Source organism: Balaenoptera acutorostrata, chromosome 5 (genome assembly GCF_949987535.1).
Source record: "Balaenoptera acutorostrata chromosome 5, mBalAcu1.1, whole genome shotgun sequence".
NCBI classification, from domain to species: domain Eukaryota; kingdom Metazoa; phylum Chordata; class Mammalia; order Artiodactyla; family Balaenopteridae; genus Balaenoptera; species Balaenoptera acutorostrata.
This window is the reverse complement of record NC_080068.1, coordinates 18,173,284-18,199,103: the sequence shown is the minus strand read 5'-3', so window position 1 is coordinate 18,199,103 and position 25,820 is coordinate 18,173,284. Positions and strand designations below refer to the sequence as shown.

General features: G+C 35.3%; 1 protein-coding gene across 1 annotated transcript in view; it reads left to right on the top strand.

Moving 5' to 3' along the window:
- The window catches only part of STPG2 (sperm tail PG-rich repeat containing 2), a 351,046-nt gene extending 325,442 nt beyond the window's left edge, over positions 1–25,604 (top strand). Inside the window, exon 10 of the mRNA XM_007184172.2 lies at positions 25,477–25,604. Within this exon, the coding sequence (XP_007184234.2) occupies positions 25,477–25,604 (128 nt within the window). The remainder of the gene's footprint in view (positions 1–25,476) is intronic.
- Positions 25,605–25,820: the final 216 nt, after the last annotated feature.

Here is a 25,820-nt window from a genome sequence, read left to right as displayed (position 1 = left end):
TGATGAAACATGTGATGGGAAATGCACACATTGTATTGATCCTTTGTTACATGTGGATTAGAATATCACAGACCCTGCCATGACCTGCAGTAAAGAAACCTGTTTGAACCTTGTTTAATACAACTTTCCTCAAATTTATTTGACCAGAGAACACTTTATATGTGTCACATCAACTAACATTCTGTGAAAATTTGAATTCTGCAGAAAAAAAAAGCTGAGGGAATATTGCTTCAATGCTTTAGAACAGCAAGTTTCAGTTTTTGGAATGTCTGATAAAAGACAAAGTAGACATTGTCATCTTTGCCCAACTTTAGACTATTCATTTAGAAACATACCACCTTTTCACCAAAACACAACAAAACCCATACTGGAAAATTTGTTATAGGCAATCACACTCATATAAAAGGCATTTTATTTAAATTTCAAAATGATTTGTTAAAGAACATGAATATTTATAAAGGTAAATGTAAAACTAATTTGGAACCATGAGATGGATATATCATTAATATATAAATATATATATATACATACACAGTACATGCCTAATAGATTTATTTACACAATTTTACCTTTTTAATGATATTTTACTGTAGAAATCAAGCTGTAGATAATTTTTACCTATTTCTTCTGATGACTTTGTCAATTTCACATACATTTAAAGACTCAGATATTTCAACCTGAAGCACAATTCCTTTCTTTTCAAAATTCTGTTTCTATCTCTGCAGAACATATAATTTTAGAAACAGAAGCCACAGAGATGTGTGTATATGTGTGTGTGTGTGTGTGTGTAATACATGTACATAACAACCCAAATTGTATAGAAGAGCCTAGAAAAAAGCAATAGAATTTTGCCTCCTCATTCTTTCATGTTACCGGGGGCAAACTTTTTAAAAGTACTCAGTGTTGAAGCAAGTAGAATGTAAAGATGGCTTCTTTCTGTGGTTCCAATGCCATGATCTTTAGGCTTCTCAGAGTAGAATATTCTTGTTATAAAAATCACATAAGATTTTCTCTTCTACATTCCATTAGTTGCTTAAATTTTGCCACATTTTGATTAGTTTCATATTTAGAACATAACTGTCTTTATAGTTATCTGGAACTTTAAGTTATCTTTTTAAAAAAATTGTGGTAAAATACATATAACCAAAAATTTACCATTTTGAGCATTTTAAGTGTACAGTTCAGTGGTATTAAGTACATTTACATTATTGTGCTATCATTACCACCATCCATCCATAAGAATTCCTTTCATCTTGCAAAACTTGAAATTCTACCCGTTAAATACTATCTCCCCTAGCCCCTGGCAACCACAATTCTACTTTCTGTCTCTATTAATTTGTCTACTCTAGGTACCTTATATAAGTGAAATCATACAAATTATCTTTCTTTTTTCTTGAGTTGGCTATTATTTTATCCAAAGTGTCCATCACACTTTTTTTCTTTTTTTAACCTGGAGACCTCTTTCTGGGAGCTCTGTTGATCACCTCTTTTTTTTTTTTTTGCATTGGTTTTCCTCTAGGACTGGTGTATATTAGCCCTGGGCTATCATTTTATGGAAGTGGTGGCAGGACTTTATATTTCAAAGTGTCTTTATTTTCCTCTTACACTGTCTTTTTTTGCTCCATCATCTTCTAATATCCAGTTTTACTGATGCAAATACAGTCACGTGGCATTTTGAGTGTTTTTTCCTTTGTAGGTGACTTGTATTCCTTTCTGTGGAAACATTTAGGATTTTCTTTTTATCCTCAATATTCTACAATTTCACAATGATGTATCTATGGTTGAGTATCTTTATCAATTTTTACTCAGGCCCTTTATGTTTTCTAGAGTCCTTTTACATTTGAAGAATTCTGTCCTTTTCTAGAAATTTAGAATTTATTCAATACATCAAAAATCTAGAAACAATAAATGCTTGAGAGGGTGTGGAAAAAAGGGAACCCTCCTACACTGTTGGTGGGAATGTAAATTGGTACAGCCACTATGGAGAACAGTATGGAGGTTCCTTAAAAAAATAAAAATAGAACTACCATATGATCCAGCAATCCTACTCTGGGGCATATATCCAAAGAAAACTATAATTTGAAAATATACGTGCACCCCAATGTTCATTGCAGCACTATTTACAATAGCCAGGACATGGAAGCAACCTAAATGTCCATCAACAAAGGAATGGATAAAGAAGATGTGTTACATGTATACAGTGGAATATCACTCAGCCATAAAAAAGAACAAAATAATGTCATTTGCAGCAACATGGATGGATCTAGAGATTGTCATACTGAGTGAAGTAAGTCAGACGCAGAAAGACAAATACATGATATCACTTATATGTGGAATCTAAAAAAAAGGGGGTACAAAATGAACTTATTTACAAGACAGAAGTAGAGTCATGGATGTAGAAAACAAACTTATGGTTACTAGGGGATAAAGGGGGAGGGGAGGGATAAATTGGGAGATTGGGATTGACATATACACACTACTATATATAAAATAGATAACTAATAAGAACCTGTTGTATAGCACAGGGAACTCTACTCAACACTCTCTAATGGCCTATATGGGAAAATAACCAAAAAAAAAAAAAAAAGTGGATATATGTATATGTATAACTGATTCACTTTGCTGTACACCTGAAACTAACACAACATTGTAAGTCAACTATACTCCAATTAAAAAAAATAAAGTTAAAAAGAATTTATTCCATAATTTCCTCTCAGCATTTTAAAAATTTTCTCCTTCTGGAAACTCTGGATTTTGGACCTACAGGATGGTTTTTCAAAAAATATGTCTTTACCTTTCTATCATATTCTCTTTCTCTTTTTTTGTCCTTTTGCTCTATATTAAGCAAGGATTTTTTTCTTTAGCTATTTTTGTCTCATTGAATTTTCTATACCAACAGTTCTGTGCTCTTAGAATACATTCTTACTGATTGTTCTTTGTTTTATAGATGCAATATTATTGTAAATGTATTTTAGCATATTATTTATTTAACTTTTTTAAGTTCTATTTTTCCCTAAACAATCTAGTTTTCCTCTAGGATCAGATTTTTATTTATTTTGGTCTTTGTCTTTCATGCTGCTAGCTCTTCACATATGCCAAGTGATCTTTGGTGCCTGTTCATATACTTAAAAACAGATTATCTGTCTATTTCAGTGCTCTTTGGGTACACCAGTACAAGAGGTATTATTCTCTTTTTCTCTCTTTTTACAGTTCTGATTCACAACTCTGTCTTGTTTGGCAGAGGCAGGGGATATGTTGAGTAGTGAGCTTTGCTTTAGAATAAACAAGTAGACCAGCCAACTTCCTTCCTACTCCACTACCTCATCCCACTTTCATATGCTCTTTTCTCTGAAATGCCAGCATGAAGGATTGTAGAGGGTGATGGGCAGAAGAACATTGAGTGTTAAACTTCTTAGTATCTAAGAGCAAAGATAAATCAACAGGAACAGAGATAAGAGGAGTTTTTGTAGCAGTGCATTCCAAGGTGTTTTCAGTTTTCTTTACCATACTGTTTAAAAAGTACTTTAATAAAGAGCTGCAGAAACAAGATCTTAATTAAATTTACCTATTTGTGTTTAAAAAAACAAAAACTCAGAAAACTGTCAATACAAGTAAGTTCCTTAACATGATAAAGCTTATAAGTCTAAAACTTACACTAAATATTATTCATAAAGGCAGGAAGACAGGGAGATCCACTATTACCATACCTTCTTAACAAAGTAGGTAGTTCACACTATTACCTAAGGAGAGAATACCTAAGAACAGAGAAGAAATGGAAGGATTGAAAGAAAAGAGATAAAACTATCTTTAGTTTCAGATTATAGCATCATTGCAAAACAATTTCTAAAAATCTAAAAACTGCTAGAACTAATAAAATTAAGCACACTTGCTAGATATAAGAATGACCCAACAATGAATAACATTTCTCTATACCAGCAGTGATCATGTATGAAAGAGTATATATAACTCCTAAATGGAATAAATTTCCTAGGAATTAACTAAGGCCAAAGTTTTCCATAAATAGAATTTGAAAATTCTAATAATGGACAGAGATAATGGTCTGAATAAATGAAGAGCTAATTCTAGGCTCTTGAATGGGATGACTTTATATAATGAAGATATTAATTTCCCCTGTTTTAATTTATAAATGTAACCCCACTTTAATTTATAAATGTAAATTCCAGTTGGACTTTTTGAAGAAATTGATAAACACACTAAAATGTATATTAAAAAAAAGGTACATGAATAATTTTAAAAAAGAAGAGTAAAGAAAGGGGAGAAATTTCCATATCATTTATTAAGATGCATTGCAGAACTATATTAATAAAAATGTGGTTTTGGCAAAAAATAAGATAAATGAATAAGGAAGCAAAGAAAAAATCTCAGCGATAGATCTATGCATATACGAAGAAAATTTCTTATAAAGTTGGCACCACAAATCAATGGATAAAGGAAAAATTTAGTAGGGCCCACTGGGGAAATGGACACAATAACTAAAGAAAAATAAGATTAGATCCTTACAAAATATCACATACAATGATGGAATCCAGATGAATTAAAGACAAATAAAAAGGTAAATCTACAAAGTTAGTAGAAGAAAATACTGGGAATACCATTGCAACCTAAAAAGTGGAGAAAGACTTCTTAAAAACTTCAAAAGTAGAACCATAAGGCAAAGAATGGTATAAGCTTGAATATATCAAAAACTAAGTATTTCAGTTCAACATTGGGCACCCTAGGCAAAGTTAAGTAGATGACAGAGAGAAGAATGTATCTGCAATGTTTAAAACTGACAGAGATTCAAATATGGACTAAACAAGGAATTTATTAGCTCAAGAAGAACAAAACAAGAAACCCAAAGAGAAAATTGGCAAGGCATATGAAATTATTTTATAGTCTCTATTGATTATTGCTTATTTTAGTCTTCTCCATAGAAGTTCAACTGATTCCAGAAAGACTCATATTCCTTCTTCTTAAAGCTCATTTATTTTTACGTTACAACTATTAGAGTATAAAAATGAATGTTAATGTTTTTAAACCTCAGGGAATAACATTTATTGTAACAACAAAAATAGACTACCTTAAAAAGTCTGACAATTATGTGACAAACACATAGGACCCTGACTTCAATGATAAGGTTCTCTAAAGAGACTCATTGGAGTTGCAATTATCAAGTCATTTCTAAGGAGAGGATAAATGCATTTTACAAAACAAATTGGCATGAGAAATAATGTAGTATTGGGTTTCATCTAAGTGTAGAACTCACCATTTCCCCTCAAGCCTTAAACAAATATTACATGAGTGAGAGCTCTTGTAAAATGTTATGTTTTGAAATAGATTTCATTAATGGCTTCTAGTGATAATTTATTTCTCCCTTTATGCACAAGTCTCTTCTCATACTAATAATGGATAGCTTATTTGCATATAAATAGATTTCAGTATTTGCTGAAGCAGACACAAAACATGTTTCTCCCCTGGCCCCCAGGCATTGTTAAACAAAAAAAAAAAAAAGAGGGGAAGGCAATATTGCAATAATTAGCATTAGCAATCAGTATTTGTAATAATTTTCTTGATCAGAAATTTTTGCAGGTAACTTTCTTTGGTGTTTTTATTCACTTGCTTCATGTCAAAGGTTTTGACCTCTATTAAAATCATTTTTTAAAAAAGAATCTGCACAGTTTTCTGAGTGATGTTTTTTGATATACTTATGCTTCAAACAAAAACAACAAAGCAGCTTGATATTGGTTACTGAAACGTTTACTATGACCCTCTGGGTATCTTCTCCTAATTAGTTTTTACCGTTTTCACTGATTAGTTAGCATGTTCTGTTTTAGAGACGGTAAATGTCATTTTTGTGACTATATTGCTTAATTAAATAAATCATTTACTTTTGAGATATAACGAGTCACTTGCTTATGATAGAGATTTTGTTCCTTTTAGTTAAAATGTGCAAATGTTAATCTTTCAGTTATCATGTGGTCAAAAGTATCAAATCTTAAAAAATGTTATTATTAGAACATATGTCCTTCCTAAATATGTCTGCCTTCCTAAATATGTTTTATAATAAGGTCTTCTGAGCCTACTTCATTTCAACTAACAAAGGTCACTAGTAGAGAAAGAAAGATTAACTCAATATATTTTTTAAAAGATATCCATTTGATGTTTGCTTTCAGTATTTGAATAGGATATGTTCCTCTGTCATCTCTCTTTAAGTGAATAGGAGGCATTATCTTGTGGCACACTTAGTATTTATTTTAAAGTAATTTCTTCAGGAAATTAAGACAACAGCTGCTTTCTGGTAGGTACAGTGTCTATTAATAAGTGTCCTTCTGACCAGCAGAGTCACTCAGAGGAGAGTGAAAAATGACTTCAGCTTTCAAAAAAGACAGGAAACCTGACCATTCTATTTGAGCAATTCTATTTTACTTGATTTTTGTTACTTGCATAAATACTCTTTTCATCTCTTGTTACATACTCTTTCCCAGGTGAGTGAGGTGATTCCTGGGGGTCCAAAGCCCTTTCCAAACATGGGGCCAAAAATATCCTGAAAGAGTGATGAAAACACTGTGTTTAAATCTATGTATTTTAAAACATCATATGGATCTTTTCTACCAGTTAAAAAAAAGTGAGAAAGAAAATTGTCCCTCCGAAAACATGACACATTGCATTCTGCCACAGAGAGGCAGCCTTCACCAGAAGATGGGACTTAGAGTTATTTGGTTTTTGGAAAATAACATTTAACTCTAGATTTAAAAAAAATGTTTATAACAGGTTTAGAAAGTAGCAGTGTGTGGCAGCCTGGACAACTGGGAGTGTGACAATATGGAGACTGGAAGACAACTTGGTTTTCAGAATTGTGACATTTTTGTTTTCCTTAAATGTGTCTGCATTTATTATAAATTGAAAAGTATAGACATAAAACCAAAATTATATCTACTTTGGTGTGGTATGGATTAATAATCCAGGAACAAGTTTCCTGAATTTATCATATAGACCTTAATTTATTCCATCTCTTAGACCCAATTCACCTGTTAGGGAAATGTAATGTTGAGATAAAAGCATAATATTCTCATTTAATTAACATTATCTTTTTTGGAAAATTTGATGTTTTTGTAAGGTGCTAGAGACAGCAAAAGAAGATTAAGAAAGTAGTGTGAAATATTGAAAAGAGTTGTTAAAAACAGAGCAAGTCACAACTCAGCTATTAACTCAATTTCCTGTAAAATTTAAATAATTTTATTTTCCTTTCTTTCCTCTCAGGGATGTTCTAAGGATTAAAAGTCGTTGAATGATTTGGTTCTTACTCCTTTTGTGACTTTGTAGAAGTTGCTTAACTTTTCTGCACCATTTTATTCCCCTTTTATAGAGAAAGAAACTAAAACTTTATAAGATCTACAGAATTTATGAAGTGTATATGGCTAGTACATAGAAAGGTTGAATTTTTTAGCTTTAAGATTTATTGTGGAAAATAATAGACTAAAATAAAATCGAGATGAAAATATACTTACATTTCAAAGAATTGTATCTTCCATGATCATGAAATAAGTTTTACACATTTGGCTCCATATTGAAATAACGTGACATGCCTACAACAGAATTCATAACATGCTGAAGGATATACACTGAAAAGTACGTCTCTTTACCTTCTTAATGATGCCAGTCTCCTATAAATCTCTATCCTCTCAGGCAGCAATTGTTAAACTTGTTTGCAAACATTTATGTGATATATCATCTAAATAACATTTTCACATTATAAGTAGAAATATGAATTCAGGGTATCCATTTTTCCATAGACAATTACTGAGAAAGTAAAATGAAAAAGAATGGTTAAGATGCTTAAAAGTCATGGGAGTAGACTCTAGTGGACTCATAAATCGACTCTTCCTTGGTTTGGCTCAGTTCAGCTCAACAAGTACTGATTGTGGCTCTACCATAGGCAGGCAAAGGGACGTAAGAGATTCAGATATATTCTAGAGGCAATGATAGTCTCATCCATAATTTCTTAAGATTTATTCTTTGATCAATAGTTCTTGAGATTTTGGGAAAAGCGATTCAGTGTTTAAATATATTTGAGAACAGCTACATATTAAGTTGTTGTAGTTTAGAGGTCTAAACAATGAGTTTTGTTAAATTTATGTTTTCTTCATTCCACTTTCAGATAATATGGTTTATTATTTTGTCATGAATCCAAGGAATCTGCATTCTAACACTAATATGGGTGATTCTGATGCCTATGGTCCATGAACTACACTTTGAGAAAGATTAGTTTAAAATGTGTGGTGCTAAATATGATCCTCTTTGTTTTTTAGTCTTGATATTTCAAGCCATAGAACAAATTCAGCCAGAGGCCAGTGGAGAAACATGTCCAAAGCTATGGAAGGGCTTGTGAATAGGCCCTGTGGGTCATGGGTATTGAAGACAGATGAGGAAACCATCAACTATTTGGAAATAAACATTATTAATATAAACAAATCCCACTGTTATTTGTCATGGTTAAATTAATTAGTGGTAGTTGATGAGAAGGCTTGCAAGGGAAGAATCCTGCTATTATTTCATGAAGGTATGGCAACAGGGTTGGAAAATATTTACATTATATGACCACAAGAACAGAATGAACAGACAACACTGTTAAGGTGAAGAAAAAAATCTTATTTAGATTTATATCTATGTGTAGATTTAAATTTACTGAAAATGAGCAAGAAGCTTTCTGAGATATTCAATGGTTAACCTAATAGTTTTTGTTTGATCTCTAATGAATATAAACAAAACATTTGTTCATGAAAGCATGAAAACCCCATTCTTTAATTCATTTAATCTATAAAATATATATTTTTTAAGATGCAGAATGTGTTCAATTAAGTTGCAAATAAAAATGTTAATCATTTTTAATTGACCTGTCATTAAATAAATGATGTAGGCTCTTCTTTCAGAAAATTCTAAACTCAGTCTAGCTTTATTGTAGTATTGAATAAATTGTAGCAGACATATTCAAAGAAAAATTCAAATCCAAATGCACCTAGGGGCTTAACAATTTTTAGCAAGTTAAAAAAGTGGCAATAGTCACAATTAAAGTGGTAAAAATTAGCCACTTAAAAAGTTTTGCTTTAAATCATAGTTCATTTACTATAGCTTTCTTAAATAATTCAGTTTGATTAGTACTAATCAAATGTTTTAATTATTTTAAAATAAGGTTGGTATTTATATTTAAAGAACACTTTTAAACTTGATCTATGACATGACATGTTTTACAAAGACACATAGCATTACCCTGATCTTTACATACAGTATTCACAGAGATAAGTTCCAGTTTTAAGAAGGAATGCCTTACTATTTTAGCCCTGAGTGTTAACATAATGACGATGATCTAAGAGGACTTAGTAAGAGGACTTAGAATATATGCTGAGACTTTTCAACTTTTTGCTTAGATAATGTTCTTGACATTCTGAATCCAAACCCTTAAAAATGAACAGTAGAATATAAAGCCCAAATTCAGTTATGAAAGGAAACTTTGCTACTAATACATCAGGCTAGTCGTGAGATATTTTATTTACCTTAAAGATAATATCATATTTTATTGATTACTTGATAAGTTTGTTCATTCATCACTAAATGTCATGTGTTACATATATATATATATACTACCTACTCAAAATGGTGTTAGGTGAAAGTGATCATCCTTCCTTCCAGTTGGTTCCTATAATTCATACAGAAAGTATGTTATACCTACATTTGCAAGACTGGTGAAAGTCATTCAAATTTGTACAATGTACTTATCAGAGAGCAAAATTGTCAGCAGTTCAAAGACTTCAGCCGATAGGGTTTTGGATACACATTTTGATAAGCAGGTACTTGGAGGTACACAGATAAACAGAACACTGCCGTTTGAAGATATATTTCGGTCAAGTCAAATCTATGTGATTTTGTGTTTATATGTCATAAGAGTGCAGCCCTACTGCTTAATCAATGCTAGGAACACACATTTTAACAGGTGGATAATTTAGGTAGACTCCAGTAGAGGCAGTTCTCAGTCTACTTAGATTGAAGTGCATTGTAATAGTCCATTCCGTAGGGCCTGTGTTGGCAATAATTCCTAGATACTCTATAGTAATTTTAAGGTATCATCCTTAAGTATTTAAGATTTTATTTCTTAAAATATGTAATACCTATTTTGTTTTTAGTAAGGAAGTCAACAATATGGTAAAACATACATGGAAATTTTGGTTAAAAGTTTACGCATTATCGGGACTCTATCATTCTTTCTCATCACCTATAGGCTGAATTTAATAGACTGTACAGTTCTGTGGTCATAATCTGAAGTGCCATTTAATCAAATCGAGTGTTAGAAGCAGGAGAGGAGCATTAAGCCTAAATGTGGTTTTGACATTGACAATAATACTTCCTTGTGTACTAATCTTTTGTCTTTCCTATTATTTCATTTGTAGAGCTGAAGAATAAAATCTGTGAGACAATGTGTTCCATAAAAATCTAAACTCAATGACATTTTAAAGCCATGCAGTCCATTTTAATGAACGATTTTCTAGATGCTTTTTTAATTTCTAAAGATATGCTCACATATGGGATATTTACTTTCCAGTAATTTTCTGTCACCTCCAGATGAAAAAAGGACTCAGTATTCATAAACAAAATTGACTACATGATTTATAAATTTTGGCTCATTATGAAGACAGCCATTTTTTTAATATGAGGTTTTGCAGCTTTATTCATAGAAGTGATAGTTATTTCTGAGTTGGCTCTAATGCACCAAAATGATTTTTATTTTAAATTACTCATTGTTCCTCTTCTGCCCCATTTTTGCCCTGTAGCATTGGTTGACATTTCAGACAGTGTGAGTTGGCATAGGGCTGGAAAATATGTAATTATAAGAATCACTTGCTCTTGAATTTCCCATTATATAGTAGTCATGATTCAGACAGACTTTTCATAGGTGTTTGATTTGGAATGAGAAGTTTTCTTCTTCCTTGACCTGTGATTAAAATGTGGCATTTTGGTAAATAAATAGAAGATAGTTTCTGCATAATCCAGTTGTGAATCAGAGCTAGTGAAGCAATGTAAATCTTTGACCTGTATCATATAAGCAATAGCGTACGTAATTGTAAATATATTTTAAGATTGAGTGCAGTAAACTTATTTTTTTAATGCTCTGTAGCTTAAAGCAGACTAAGTGCTAAAATGCAGCAAGATGTGTATTAAGAAAAGTTTCGCTTCACTTAATACGCCTCAAAGGAATTCCAATAAAAGGAAATCTACTACAACTACTTTTGAATATTTTCTTTTCTTTTAATGAGTTATAACCATGAATGCAAATATTTATCAGTTGCTTTAGCATTTTGGTAAAAGTAAGGGATAGACTATACTTTATAACTGAAAATGAAACTTAGTTACAATAGTGTTTGGGTAATAACCTTACCTATTGCATTAACCTTTATAAATCTTTATGGCTAAAGTTGCAATTTTCAATTAATTGACTGTGGAATTATATACCCATTTCCTGATGGTATTTTGTGGGGTTTTTTCTGGATGCTACAGCAACTGGTACATTCTCCCATGCATGGTACAGTTTGTGTATATAAGACTCTCCATTAAGATACTATGTTTATGTATGTGCATTATTTCTCTGTACTATAAATATTATTTCAAAGTCATGCATGCTGTTTTTATAGTAAGATGGCATTCTCTACAACACTTCACTTGTCACTTGGTAGATCAAAACACATTAGCTTCTGTCTTAGTAAGTGTGGGCTACTATAACAAAAGTACAATAGACTGTGTGGTTAAACAATAGAAATTTATTTCTCACGGTTCTGGAATCTGAGAAATTCAAGATCAAGGTGCCCAAGGTGCTGGCCAATTCTATTCCTAGTGAAGGCCCTGTTCCTGGTTTGCAGATAGAAATCTTGCTGTGTTTTCACACAGGAGGGAGAGAGGGAGAGAGAGAGAATATGCTCCTCATAAGGACACTAAACCCATCGTGAGGGCTCCACCCTTATGACCCAGCTGCCTCTCAAAGGCCCCATCTCCAAATACCATCACACTGGGGATTAGGGTTTCAGCGTATGAATTGTGGAGGGACACAAACATTCAGTCCATAGCAGCTTTCCAAAAAGGCTTTATAAATTTGGACATCTATCCTATTAATTGACTTGATATTAGAATGATTGATCTAGAGCCAAATGTTAAGAAGCTAAAGCATTAACAATGTTTCATATGAACCCATCAATTCTAAAATATTTTAGATTTTAAAATATCAACAAGAATCTATTCTTCAAAGTAACTGGTTTTTTTGTTTTTTTTTTTAAATTTTATGTATTTACTTTATTTATGGCTGTGTTGGGTCTTCGTTTCTGTGCCAGGGCTTTCTCCAGCTGTGGCAAGCGGGGGCCACTCTTCATCACGGTGCGCGGGCCTCTCACTATCGCGGCCTCTCTCGTTGCGGAGCACAGGCTCCAGACGCGCAGGCTCAGTAATTGTGGCTCACGGGCCCAGTTGCTCCGCGGCATGTGGGATCTTCCCAGACCAGGGCTCGAACCCGTGTCCCCTGCATTGGCAGGCAGATTCTCAACCACTGCGCCACCAGGGAAGCCCCAAAGTAACTGGTTTTGAATTGCCTGTCTACTGAGACAGAGGCTTTTAATTTTGTATCCTATTAATATCTTCTTTTTTAAACATCTTCATTGGAGTATAATTGCTTTACAACGGTGTGTTAGTTTCTGCTTTATAACAAAGTGAATCAGCTACACATATACATATATCCCCATATCTCCTCCCTCTTGTGTCTCCCTCCCACCCTCCCTATCCCACCCCTCTAGGTGGACACAAAGCACTGAGATGATCTCCCTGTGCTATGCAGCTGATTCCCACTAGCCATCCATTTTACATTTGGTAGTGTGTATACGTCCATGCCACTCTCTCACTTTGTCCCATCTTACCCTTCCCTCTCCCTGTGTCCTCAACTCCATTCTCTAGTAGGTCTGCATCTTTATTCCCGTCCTGCCCCTAGGTTCCTCATGACCTTTTTTTTTTTTTTTTTTTTTAGATTCCATATATATGTGTTAGCATACGGAATTTGTTTTTCTCTTTCTGACTTACTTCACTCTGTATGACAGACTCTAGGTCCATCCACCTCACTACAAATAACTCAATTTCGTTTCTTTTTATGGCTGAGTAATATTCCATTGTATATATGTGCCACATCTTCTTTATCCATTCATCTGTCAATGGACACTTAGGTTAATTCCATGTCCTGGCTATTGTAAATAGTGCTGCAATGAACATTGTGATCCATGACTCTTTTTGAATTATGGTTTTCTCAGGGTATATGCCCAGTAGTGGGATTGTTGGGTCATATGGTAGTTCTATTTTTAGTTTTTTAAGGAACCTCCATACTGCTCTACATAGTGGCTGTATCAATTTACATTCCCAGCAACAGTGCAAGAGGGTCCCTTTTCTCCACACCCTCTCCAGCATTTATTGTTTGTAGATTTTTTGATGATGGCCATTCTGACTAGTTTGAGGTGATACCTAATTGTAGTTTTGATTTGCATTTCTCTAATGATTAGTGATGTTGAGCATCCCTTTATGTGTTTGTTGACAATCTGTATATCTTCTTTGGAGAAATGTCTATTTAGATCTTCTGCCCATTTTTGGATTGAGTTGTTTGTTTTTTTGATATTCAGCTTCATGAGCTGCTTGTAAATTTTGGAGATTAATCCTTTATCAGTTGCTTCATTTGCAAATATTTTCTCCCATTCTGAGGGTTGTCTTTTCGTCTTGTTTATGGTTTCCTTTGCTGTGCAAAAGCTTTGAAGTTTCAATAGGTCTCATTTGTTTATTTTTGTTTTTATTTCCATTTCTCTAGGAGGTGAGTCAAAAAGGATCTTGCTGTGATTTATGTCATGGAGTGTTCTGCCTGTGTTTTTCCTCTAAGAGTTTTATAGTGTCTGGCCTTACATTTAGGTCTTCAACCTATTTTGAGTTTATTTTTGTGTATGGTGTTAGAGAGTGTTCTAATTTCTTTCTTTTACATGTAGCTGTCCAGTTTTCTCAGCACCACTTATTGAAGTGGCTGTCTTTTCTCCATTGTATATTCTTGGCTCCTTTATCAAAAATAAGGTGATCATATGTGCATGGGTTTATCTCTGGGCTTTCTATTCTGTTCCATTGATCTCTATTTCTGTTTTTCTGGCAGTACCATACTGTCTTGATTACTGTAGCTTTGTAGTATAGTCTGAAGTCAGGGAGCCTGAATCCTCCAGCTCCATTTTTCTTTCTCAACATTGCTTTGGCTATTCAGGGTCTTTCGTGTTTCCATACAAATTGTGAAATTTTTTGTTCTAGTTCTGTGAAAAATGCCATTGGTAGTTTGATAGGGATTGCATCGAATCTGTAGATTGCTTTGTGTGGTATAGTCATTTTCACAATATTGATTCTTCCAATCCAAGAACATGGTATATCTCTCCATCTGTTTGTATCATCTTTAATTTCTTTCAGCAGTGTCTTATAGTTTTCTGCATACAGGTCTTTTGTTTCCTTAGGTAGGTTTATTCCTAGGTATTTTATTCTTTTTGTTGCAGTGGTAAATGGGAGTGTTTCCTTAATTTCTCTTTCAGATTTTTCATCATTAGTGTATAGGAATGCAAGAGATTTCTGTGCCTTAATTTTGTGTCCTGCTACTTTACCAAATTCATTGATTAGATCTAGTAGTTTTCTGCTAGCATCTTAAGGATTCTCTATGTATAGTATCATGTCGTCTGCAAAGAGTGACAGCTTTACTTCTTCTTTTCCGATTTGGATTCTTTTTATTTCTTTGTCTTCTCTGATTGCTGTCACTAAAACTTTCAAAACAATGTTGAATAATAGTGGAAGGAATGGGCAACCTTGTCTTGTTCCTGATCTTAGTGGAAATGGTTTCAGTTGTTCACCATTGAGAACGATGTTGGCTGTGGGTTTGTCATATATGGCCTTTATTATGTTGAGGAAAGTTCCCTCTATGCCTACTTTCTGGAGGGTTTTTATCATAAATGGGTGTTGAATTTTGTCAAAAGCTTTTTCTGCATGTAGTAAGATGATCATATGGTTTTTCTCCTTCATTTTGTTAATATGGTGTATCACATTGATTGATTTGTGTATATTGAAGAATCCTTGCAATTCCTGGAATAAACACCACTTGGTCATTGTGTATGATCCTTCTAATGTGCTGTTGGTTTCTTTTTGCTAGTATTTTGTTGAGGATTTTTGCATCCGTTTTCCTCAGTGTTATTGGCCTGTAGTTTTCTTTTTTTGTAACATCTTTGTCTGGTTTTCGTATCAGGGTGATTTTGGCCTTGTAGAATGAGTTTGGGAGTGTTCCTCCCTCTGCTATATTTTAGAAGAGTTTGAGAAGGATAGGTGTTAGCTCTTCTCTAAATGTCTGACAGAATTCACCTGTGAAGCCATCTGGTGCTGGGCTTTTGTTTGTTGGAAGATTTTTAATCACAGTTTCAATTTCAGTGCTTGTGACTGGTCTGTTTATATTTTCTATTTCTTCCTGGTTCAGTCTTGGAAGGTTGTGCTTTTCTAAGAATTTGTCCATTTCTTCCAGGTTGTCCATTTTATTGGCATATACTTGCTTGTAGTAGTCTCTCATGATCCTTTGTATTTCTGCAGTGTCAGTTGTTACTTCTCCTTTTTCATTTCTAATTCTATTGATTTGAGTCTTCTCCCTTTTTTTCTTAATGAGTCTGGCTAATGGTTTTTCCATTTTGCTTATCTTTTCAAAGAACCAGCTTTTAGTTTTATTTATCTTTGCTATCTTTTCCTTCATTTCTTTTTCATTTATTTCTGATATGATCTTTATGATTTCTTTCCTTCTGCTAACTTTGGGGTTTTTTTATGTTTCTTTCTCTAATTGCTTTAGGTGTAAGGTTAGGTTGTTTATTTGAGATTTTTCTTGTTTCTTGAGGTAAGATTGTATTGCTATAAACTTCCCTCTTAGAACTGCTTTTGCTGCATCACATAGATTTTGGGTCATTGTGTTTTCATTGTCATTTGTTTCTAGGTATTTTTTGATTTCCTCTTTGATTTCTTCAGTGATCTCATGGTTATTAAGTAGTGTATTGTTCAGCCTCCATGTCTTTCTATTTTTTACATGTTTTTTCCTGTAATTGATATCTAGTGTCATAGTGTTGTGATCAGAAAAGATACTTGATATGATTTCAATTTTCATAAATTTACCAAGGCTCGATTTGTGACCCAAGATATGATCTATCCTGGAGAATCTTCCATGAGCACTTGAGAAGAAAGTGTATTCACTTGTTTTTGGATGGAATGTCCTATAAATGTCAATTAAGTCCATCTTGTTTAATGTATCATTTAAAGCTTGTGTTTCCTTAATTATTTTCATTTTGGATGATCTGTCCATTGGTGAAATTGGGGTGTTAAAGTCCCTCACTATGATTGTGTTACTGTCGATTTCCCTTTTTATGGCTGTTAGCGTTTGCCTTATGTATTGAGGTGTTCGTATGTTGGGTGCATAAATATTTACAATTGTTATATCTTTTTCTTGGATTGATCTCTTGATCATTATGCAGTGTTCTTCTTTCTCTCTTATAATAGTCTTTGATTTAAAGTCTATTTTGTCTGATATGAGAATTGCTACTCTAGCTTTCTTTTGATTTCCATTTTATGGTATATCTTTTTCCATCCCCTCACTTTCAGTCTCTATGTGTCTCTAGGTCTGAAGTGGGTCTCTTGTAGACAGCATATATACGGGTCTTGTTTTTGTATCCATTCAGCCAGTCTATATCTTTTGGTTGGAGCATTTAATCCATTTACATTTAAGGTAATTATCAATATGTATGTTCCTATTACCATTTTCTTAATTGTTTTGGGTTTGTTATTTTAGGTCTTTTCTTTCTCTTGTGTTTCCTGCCTAGAGAAGTTCCTTTAACATTTGTTGTATAGGTGGTTTGGTGGTGCTGAAATGTCTTAGCTTTTGCTTGTCTGTAAAGGTTTTAATTTCTCTGTCGAATCTGAATGAGATCCTTGCTGAGTAGAGTAATCTTGGTTGTAAGTATTTCCCTTTTATCACTTTAAATGTGTCTGCCACTCCCTTCTGGCTTGCTGAGTTTCTGCTGAAAGATCAGCTGTCAACCTTATGGGGATTCTCTTTTATGTTATTTGTTGTTTTTCCCTTGCTGCTTTTAATATTTTTTCTTTGTATTTAATTTTTGATAGTTTGATTAATATGTGTCTTGGTGTGTTTCTCCTTGAATTTATGCTGTATGGGACTCTCTGTGCTTCCTGGACTTGATTGGCTATTTCCTTTCCCACGTTAGGGAAGTTTTCAATATAATCTCTTCAAATATTTTCTCAGTCCCTTTCTTTTTCTCTTCTTCTTCTGGGACCCCTATAATTTGAATGTTGGTGCGTTTAATGTTGTCCCAGAGGTCTCTGAGACTGTCCTCAATTCTTTTCATTCTTTTTTCTCTATTCTGCTGTGCAGTATTTATTTCCACTATTTTACTTTCCAGGTCAGTTATCCCTTCTTCTACCTCAGTTATTCTGCTATTGATTCCTTCTAGAGAATTTTTAATTTCATTTATTGTGTTGTTCATCATTGTTTGTTTGCTCTTTAGTTCTTCTAGGTCCTTGTTAAACGTTTCTTGTATTTTCTCCATTCTATTTCCAAGATTTTGTATCATCTTTACTATCATTACTCTGAATCCTTTTTCAGGTAGACTGCCTATTTTCTCTTCATTTGTTTGGTCTGGTAGGTTTTTACCTTGCTCCTTCATCTGCTGTGTGTTTGTCTGTCTTCTCATTTTGCTTAACTTACTGTGTTTGTGGTCTCCTTTTTGCAGACTGCATGTTCGTAGTTCCCATTGTTTTTGGTGTCTGCCCCCAGTGGCTATGGTTGATTCAGAGGGTTGTGTAGGCTTTCTGGTGGAGGGGAGTGGTGCCTGTGTTCTGGTGAATGAGGCTGGATCTTGTCTTTCTGGTGGGCAGGACCACGTCTGGTGGTGTGTTGTACGGTGTCTGTGACCTTATTATGATTTTAGGCAGCCTTTCTGCTGGTGGGTGGGTTGTGTTCCTGTCTTGCTAGTTGTTTGGCAGAGGCTCTCCAGCACTGTAGCTTGCTGGTCGTTGAGTGGAGCTGTTTCTTGGCATTGACATGGAGATCTCTGGGAGTTTTTTGCTGTTTGGTAATATGTGAGGCTGGGAGGTCTCTGGTGGACCAATGTGCTGAACTCGGCTTTCCCACCTTAGAGGAACAAGCCTGACACCTGGCTGGAGCACCAAGACCCTGTTATCTACATGGCTCAGAATAAAAGGGAGATAAAAAGAAAGAAAGAAAGAAAAAAATAAAATAAAATAAAGTTATGAAAATAAAAGATTAAAAATAATTATTAAATATGATAAAAAATTAAAAAGTTATAAAAACAAATAAGAAATAAAGAAGAGAGCAACCAAACCAAAAAACAAATCCACCAATGATAATAAGTCCTAAAAACTATAGTAAAAAAAAAGAACAAAAAAAAAGAAACAAAAAAATCGGACAGACAGAACTGGAAGAGAAATGGTAAAAGCAAAGCTCTGCAGACAAAATCACAAACAGAAGCATACATATACACACTCACCAAAAGGGAAAAGGGAAAAAATATAAATATATATTGTTGCTCCCAAAGTCCACCCTCTCAATTTGAGATGATTTGTTGTCTATTCAGGTATTCCAGATATGCAGGGTACATCAAATTGTTTGTGGAGATTTAATCTGCTGCTCCTGAGGCTGCTCAGAGAAATTTCCCTTTCTTTGTTCGCACAGCTCCTGGGGTTCAGCTTTGGATTCGCCCCACCTCTGTGTGTAGGTCACCTGAGGGCATCTCTTCTTTGCTCAGACAGGATGGGGTTAAAGGAGCAGCTGATTCGGGGGCTCTGGCTCACTCAGGCCAGGGGGAGGGAGGGGTACAGCTGCGGGGCGAGCCTGCGGCGGCAGAGGCCAGAGTGACATTGCACCAGCCTGAGGCGCGCCATGTGTTCTCCTGGGGAATTTTCCCTGGGTCATGGGACCCTGGCAGTGGCGGGCTGCACAGGCTCCCGGGTGGGGAGTTGTAGATAGTGACCTGTGCTTGCACACAGGCTTCTTGGTGGCTGTAGCAGCAGCCTTAGCATTTCACGCCCATCTCAGGTCCGTGCTGATAGCCACGGCTTGCGCCCATCTGTGGAGCTTGTTTAGGTGGTGCTCTGAATTCCCTCTCTTCGTGCACCCCGAAACAATGGTCTCGCCTCTTAGGTGGGTCCAGACTTTTTCCCGGACTCTCTCCTGGCTAGCAGTGGTGCACTAGACCCCTTCAGGCTATGTTCACGCAGCCAACCCCAGTCCTTTCCCTGGGATCTGACCTCTGAAGCCTGAGCCTCAGCTCCCAGCCTGCACCCTCCCCAGCGGGTGAGCAGACAAGCCTCTTGGGCTGGTGAGTGCTGGTTGGCACCAGTCCTCTGTGCGGGAATCTCTCTGCTTTTCCCTCTGCACCCGTTGCTGTGCTCTCCTCCATGGCTCCGAACCTTGCCCCCTGCCCACCCCCTGTCTCCGTCAGTGAAGAGGCTTCCTAGTGTGTGGAAACCTTTCCATCTTTACAGCTCCCTCCCAGAGGTGCAGGCCCTATCCCTATTCTTTTGTCTCTGTTTTCTTACTTTTCCCCTACCCAGTTACGTGGGGAGTTTCTTGCCTTTTGGGAGGTCTGAGGTCTTCTGCCAGCGTTCAGTAGGTGTTCTGTAGGAGTTGCTCCACATATAGATATATTTCTGATGTATTTGTGGGGAGGAAGGTCATCTCCATGTCTTACTCTTCTGCCATCTTGAAGGTCTCCTCTCTATTAATATCTTTATATCTACTCTGCTATTTCACTGTTTATGTTCATTGTCAATATTCTACGCTCCAAGTTTTTATTTCCTCTCCCACAGTGTCTTTTAAATGCCCTCTAATTCAGTTTCATTCATCACCACTCTTCTAAAGTTACATCCTATATACTGTACAGTGACCTCCCTATAAGTGTCCTCTTGAAATACTTGATATAGTAGACCTCTAACACTGTTCATATGCAAGGCATGGCATGTGATAGACACTCAAAATAAGTATTGGTTAACATGCAAATGGAGAAAAAAATAACCTCTCCCTATTTAATGTCTATAATGTTGTAGTAGCTAAATTTATTAACTAGACTGTTTCCTTCTTTGACTCTTCCCCTCCCTCTCTATGTGCAGTCCCCCAAGGTCCAGTCCTTAGTTATTTAGGTTTTCTCTCTGTGTGATCTTTCACTTAGTAAAACCTCAACTATTGCCTCTACATGAATAACTCCATTCTTTTTCTCCAGGCAAGCTTCCTCATGAGCTTCAGTTATATATCTATGACTTTCCTCTAGACACTCCTATTTGGATATCCTGCATCTTTTCAAACATAATTGATTCAAAATCAAGCACAAAATAGATAGCTAGTGGGAAGCAGCCGCATAGCACAGGGAGATCAGCACGGTGCTTTGTGACCGCCTGGGGGGGTGGGATGGGGAGGGAGATGCGGGAGGGAGGAGATATGGGAACGTGTGTATATCTGTAGCTGATTCACTTTGTTATAAAGCAGAAACTAACACACCATTGTGAAGCAATTATACTTCAATAAAGATGTTTTAAAAAAAAAATCAAGCACAAGATATTCCTCTCCTCCTTCTTTCTGTATTTCTTTATTTCCATCATAGTATTACCTTTTTCATAGCCACTTTTCATTTTTGTCTCCTTCTAGTCACTGTACATACTAAATGTTTATTGCATTTCTTAGAAAATATTCCGAGTTGTTCTTCCTTTCCATTATCAATGTTAGTGTACTCCTTGTTAGTGACCCTGAAACAGACCATCTTCCAGTCATTTCATCCTGTAAACTACTGCCAGAATTTATTTCTTAAACTATCTTTCTTCATGAATCTCCTTTAGTCAAAAACCTTCAAGAGCTAGACTATGGAAGTGGTTTTTAAAAGCCTTTTTTAAAAAAAATTACTAAACAACTTCAGTTAAATAAAATCTTGTATGGGACCCAAACAAATAAAACAGTAAATCTGTAGTTGTTTTGGCTGAAAATATTTAAGGCCTCTTGTATTTGGGCTTTACCTACACATTGTCCCCTGGGCAGTTCTTTAGAATTTCTGGTACATTTTAGAATACAATTTGAAACCTATGGTCTCTAGTACAAAATCTTTATTTAGGATTTAGGCCCTGTTCCATTTAACCAATCTGTTTGCTACATAAAACTTTTTCCATGTAAATTTGTGCCTTGTCTTCTGTCATGTTTAGTGCCCAGAATGCTGTTAAACCACCTTTCTGCTTCTTTAAACCTTATTCATATCCCCAATGCAGTTCAGTCATCACCTCTTCACTGAACATGTGAATGAATATGTAGGAATAAAAGAGTTAGGTATCTTTTTTCACTATGTAGATAATTTTGAGGGAGTACTGTTTTCTTTTCTTGGAAATTACTTCTGATTTGCATTTAATTATTACATACACAGACGTCCGTGCAGGTGTGTCTTGGAGATATTGCAGGTTTGATTCCAGACCACCGCAATAAAGCAAATATCCCAATAACAGGAGTCACAGAAATTTTTCGGTTTCCCAGTGCATATAAAAGTTATGTTTACACTGTACTGTAGTCTATTAAATGTGCAATAACGTTATGTCTAAAAAATGCACATACCTTAATTTAAAAACACTTTATTGTTAAAAGATGCTAAACATCTTTTGAGCCTTCAGCAAGTCAGACTCTTTTTGTTGATAGTTGGTATAATGTCTTACCTTGATGTTGCCTGCTGACTGATCAGGGTGGTGGTTGCTGAAGAGCTACGTGGCCATGGCAATTTCTTCAAATAAGACAACAATGAAATTTGTTGCATCAATTGACTCTTCCTTTCATGAATGGTTTTTCTATAGCATGCATGCTGTTTGGTAGCATTTTACCCACTGTAGAACTTCTTTCAAAATTGGAGTCATTCCTTTCAAACCCTGCTGCTGCTTTATCAACTAACTTTATGTAATATTCTAAATCCTTTGTTATCAAAATTTCAACAGTCTTCATAGCATCTTCACCAGGAGTAGATTCCATCTCAAGAAACCACTTTCTTTGCTCAACCATAAGAAGCGACTCCTCATCCATTAAAGGTTTACCATGAGACTGCAACAAATCAGTCATCTTCAGACTCCATTTCTAATTTTAGTCCTCTTACTATTTCCACATCTGCGGTTTCTTCCTTCACTGAGTCGAATCCCTCAGTCATTCAACTTCTTCCAAACTCCTGTTAAGGTTGATATTTTCACCTCTTCCCATGAATTACAAATATTCTTAATGGCATCTAGAATGATGAACACTTTCCAGAAGGTTTTTAATTGAGCTTCCCCACATCTGTCAGAGGAATCACTCTCTATGGCAGCTAGATCCTTTTGAAGTATATATTTATATTTTGACTGCACCACGTGTCTTGCAGGATCTTAGTTCCCTAACCAGGAGACCAGGGGTCAAACTTGGGCCCCTCTGCAGTGGAAGCATAGAGTCCTAACCACTGGACTGCCAGAAAACTCCCAAAATACATTTATTAAATAATGAGACTTGAAAGTCAAACTGACTCCGTGATCCATGGGCTGCAGAATGGATGTTGTGTTAGCAGCCATAAAAACATCATTAATCTCATCACACATCTCCATCAGAGCTCTTGGGTGACTAGGTACATTGTCAATGTGCAGTAATATTTTGAAAGGAATCTTTTTTTCTGAACAGTAGGTCTCAGCAGTGGGCTTAAAATATTCAGCAAACCATGTTGTTAACAGATGAGCCATCATCCAGGCTTTGTTATTCTGTTTATAGAGCACAGGCAGAATAGATATAGCATAATTCTTAAAGGCCCTAGGATTTTTGGAATGGTAAATGAGTATTGGGTTCAACTTAAAGTCACCAGCTAATTAGCCCCTACAAAGAGAGTCAGCCTGTCCTTGAAGCTTTGAAGCCAGGCATTGACTTCTCCTCTCTAGCTATTGAGTTGGCCAAAAAGTGCCTTCAGTTTTTAAGTAAAAATAAAAGACACATTTTTCATTTTCACCAAGAACTTTACTGACCAACATATCTGCCCTTTTGTTCCACTACCTTCTGCCATTTTCCAGGCAACTTCATAGTTCCATCTTCCCCAAAATTTTATCTTTTTGAGCAAAGAACTGTTCCAGGTGCCTTTTACAGTCTTCCAGGGAATTGAAATTTTTTCCATTAAGAGAAGTTTGTAAAGACCGAAATAAGTGGAAATCCAAAGGTGAAATGTTTGGTGAATATGGCGGATGAATCAGAACTTCCCAGCCAAGCTGTAACAGTTTTTGCCTGGTCATCAAAGAAACATGTGGTCTTGTGTTATCCTGATGGAAGATTATGCGTTTTCTGTTGACTAATTCTGGACCCTTTTTGTCGAGTGCTGCTTTCCGTTGGTCTAACTGGGAGCAGCACTTGTTGGAATTAATCATTTAGTTTTCCCGAAGGAGCTCATAATAGAGGACTCCCTTCCAATCCCACCATATACACAATATCACCTTCTTTAGATGAAGACCGGCCTTTGGTGTGGTTGGTGGTGGTTCATTTTGTTTGCCTCACGATCTCTTCTGTTCCACATTATTGTACAGTATCCACTTTTCATCGCCTGTCACAATTTGTTTTAAGAACGGAACATTTTCATTACGTTTAAGTAGAGAATCGCATGCGGAAATATGGTCAAGAAGGTTTTTGTCACTTAACTTATGTGGAACCCAAACATCATAAGTGATTAATATAACCAAGCTGGTGCAAATGGTTTTCAACGCTTGATTTGGATATTTTGAGTTTGTGGGCTGTCTTCCACGTGGTATAACATTGATTGTTCTCAATTAATGTCTCGATTTGATTGCTATCAACTTCAACTGGTCTACCTGACTGTGGAGCACCATCCAGCGAGAAATCTCCAGCACAAAGCTTCACAAACCACTTTTGACACGTTCAGTCAGTCACAGCACCTTTTCCATACACTGCACAAATCTTTTTTTTTGCATTTCAGTTGCTTTTTTACCTTTCTTGAAATAATAAAGCATAATATGCCAAAAATGTTGCTTTTTTCCTTCCATCTTCAATACTAAAATTGCTACAGAAAAATTCACCAATTTTGATAAGCCTTTTTTAAATGCACACTGATATGACAGCTGTCACATACAATCTAACAAAATTGTTTTGAATGAAGTTAAAGACAACTAAGTGCCACTAGAGCCATCTTATGGAAAAAAACCGAATGAAACTTTTGGCCATCCCAATGTGAAAGTCCTCGATGGCATCCTCTTCCAAAAGAGGGCTGTTTTGTCTACAGTGAAACTCTGTTGTTTAGTGTAGCCACCTTCATTAATTATCATAGCTAGATCTTCTGGATAACTTGCTGCAGCTTCTATATCAGCACTTGCTGCTTCACCTTGCACTTTTATGTTATGGAGATGGCATCTTTACCTAAACCAACATCTGCTAGCTTCAGACTTTTCATCTGTAGCTTCCTTACCTCTCTCAGCCTTCACAAAATTGAAGAGAGTTAGGGCCTTGCTCTGGATTAGCCTTTGGCTTAAGGGAATGTTGTGCCGGGTTTGATCTCTACCCAGACCACTAAAACTTTCTCCATATCAGAATTAAAGCTGTTTTGCTTTCTTATTATTCATGTGTTCACTGGAAGAGCACTTTTAATTTCCTTCAAGAACTTTTCCTTTGCATTTACAACTTAGCTGACTAATATTTAGTGCAAGAGGCCTAGCTTTTGACCTGTCTCAGGTTTTGGCATGTCTTCCTCACTAATTTTAGTCATTTCTAGCATTTGATTTCTAGTGCCCCATGGTAGGGGTACTACTTGGCCTAATTTCAATATTGTTGTGTCTCAGGGAATAGAGAGACCCAAGGGGAGAGAGAGAGATGGGGAAGCAATCAGAACACACACAACACTTATGAATTAAGTTTGCTATCTTACATGGGCACGGTTTGTGCTACCCCAAAACAATTACAATAGTAATATCAAAGATCACTGATTATATATTACCATAACACATATAATTTTAATAATGAAAAAGTTTGAAATATTGTGAGAATTACGTGAACAAATGCTACTAGAAAAATGGTGCTGATAGGCTTGCTAGAAGCAGGGTTGCTACAAACCTTGAATTTGTAAAAAACACAGTATCTGAAAAGTGTAATAAAGTGAAGTGCAATAAAATGAAGTATGCTTGTATTTTCTGCTTATCATATTTCAAATCCCTGAACTGAATGACTTTAAGCATTCAAGAGGATGGGTTCAAGAGTGATGCTAAACTTAAATGTTAAGATAACAAATCTAAGAATAATATCCATGTGACCAAAATCAATAATTTAAAACATGCTTTATTATTTTTACATTTGTTTTCTCTTAGGGCCTGCAACATACAATCCTGTTTTAAAGAAATCTTGCTCCATACCCTTATTTGTTAAAGCATCAAATCGTTTTAAAGATTCCGAAGAGATTACTCCTGGTCCAGCGACATATGAGGTTTGTCAATGATATTTCTCTTTTAATAATAACACAAGAATGGAAAAATTTCCAGAAGGTACTGGAAATGTCTTCATTAAAGTCCTTTCCATATGTTCTATTCTTATTACTAACCAAAATCTTTTGGCTAAGAAAGGCTTTTTTAAAGATAAATTCTGACATTTCTGAAAGAATTATTTAAGAATTTAAGAATTATTTAACAATTTATCTATAAATAGCCTCTACAGC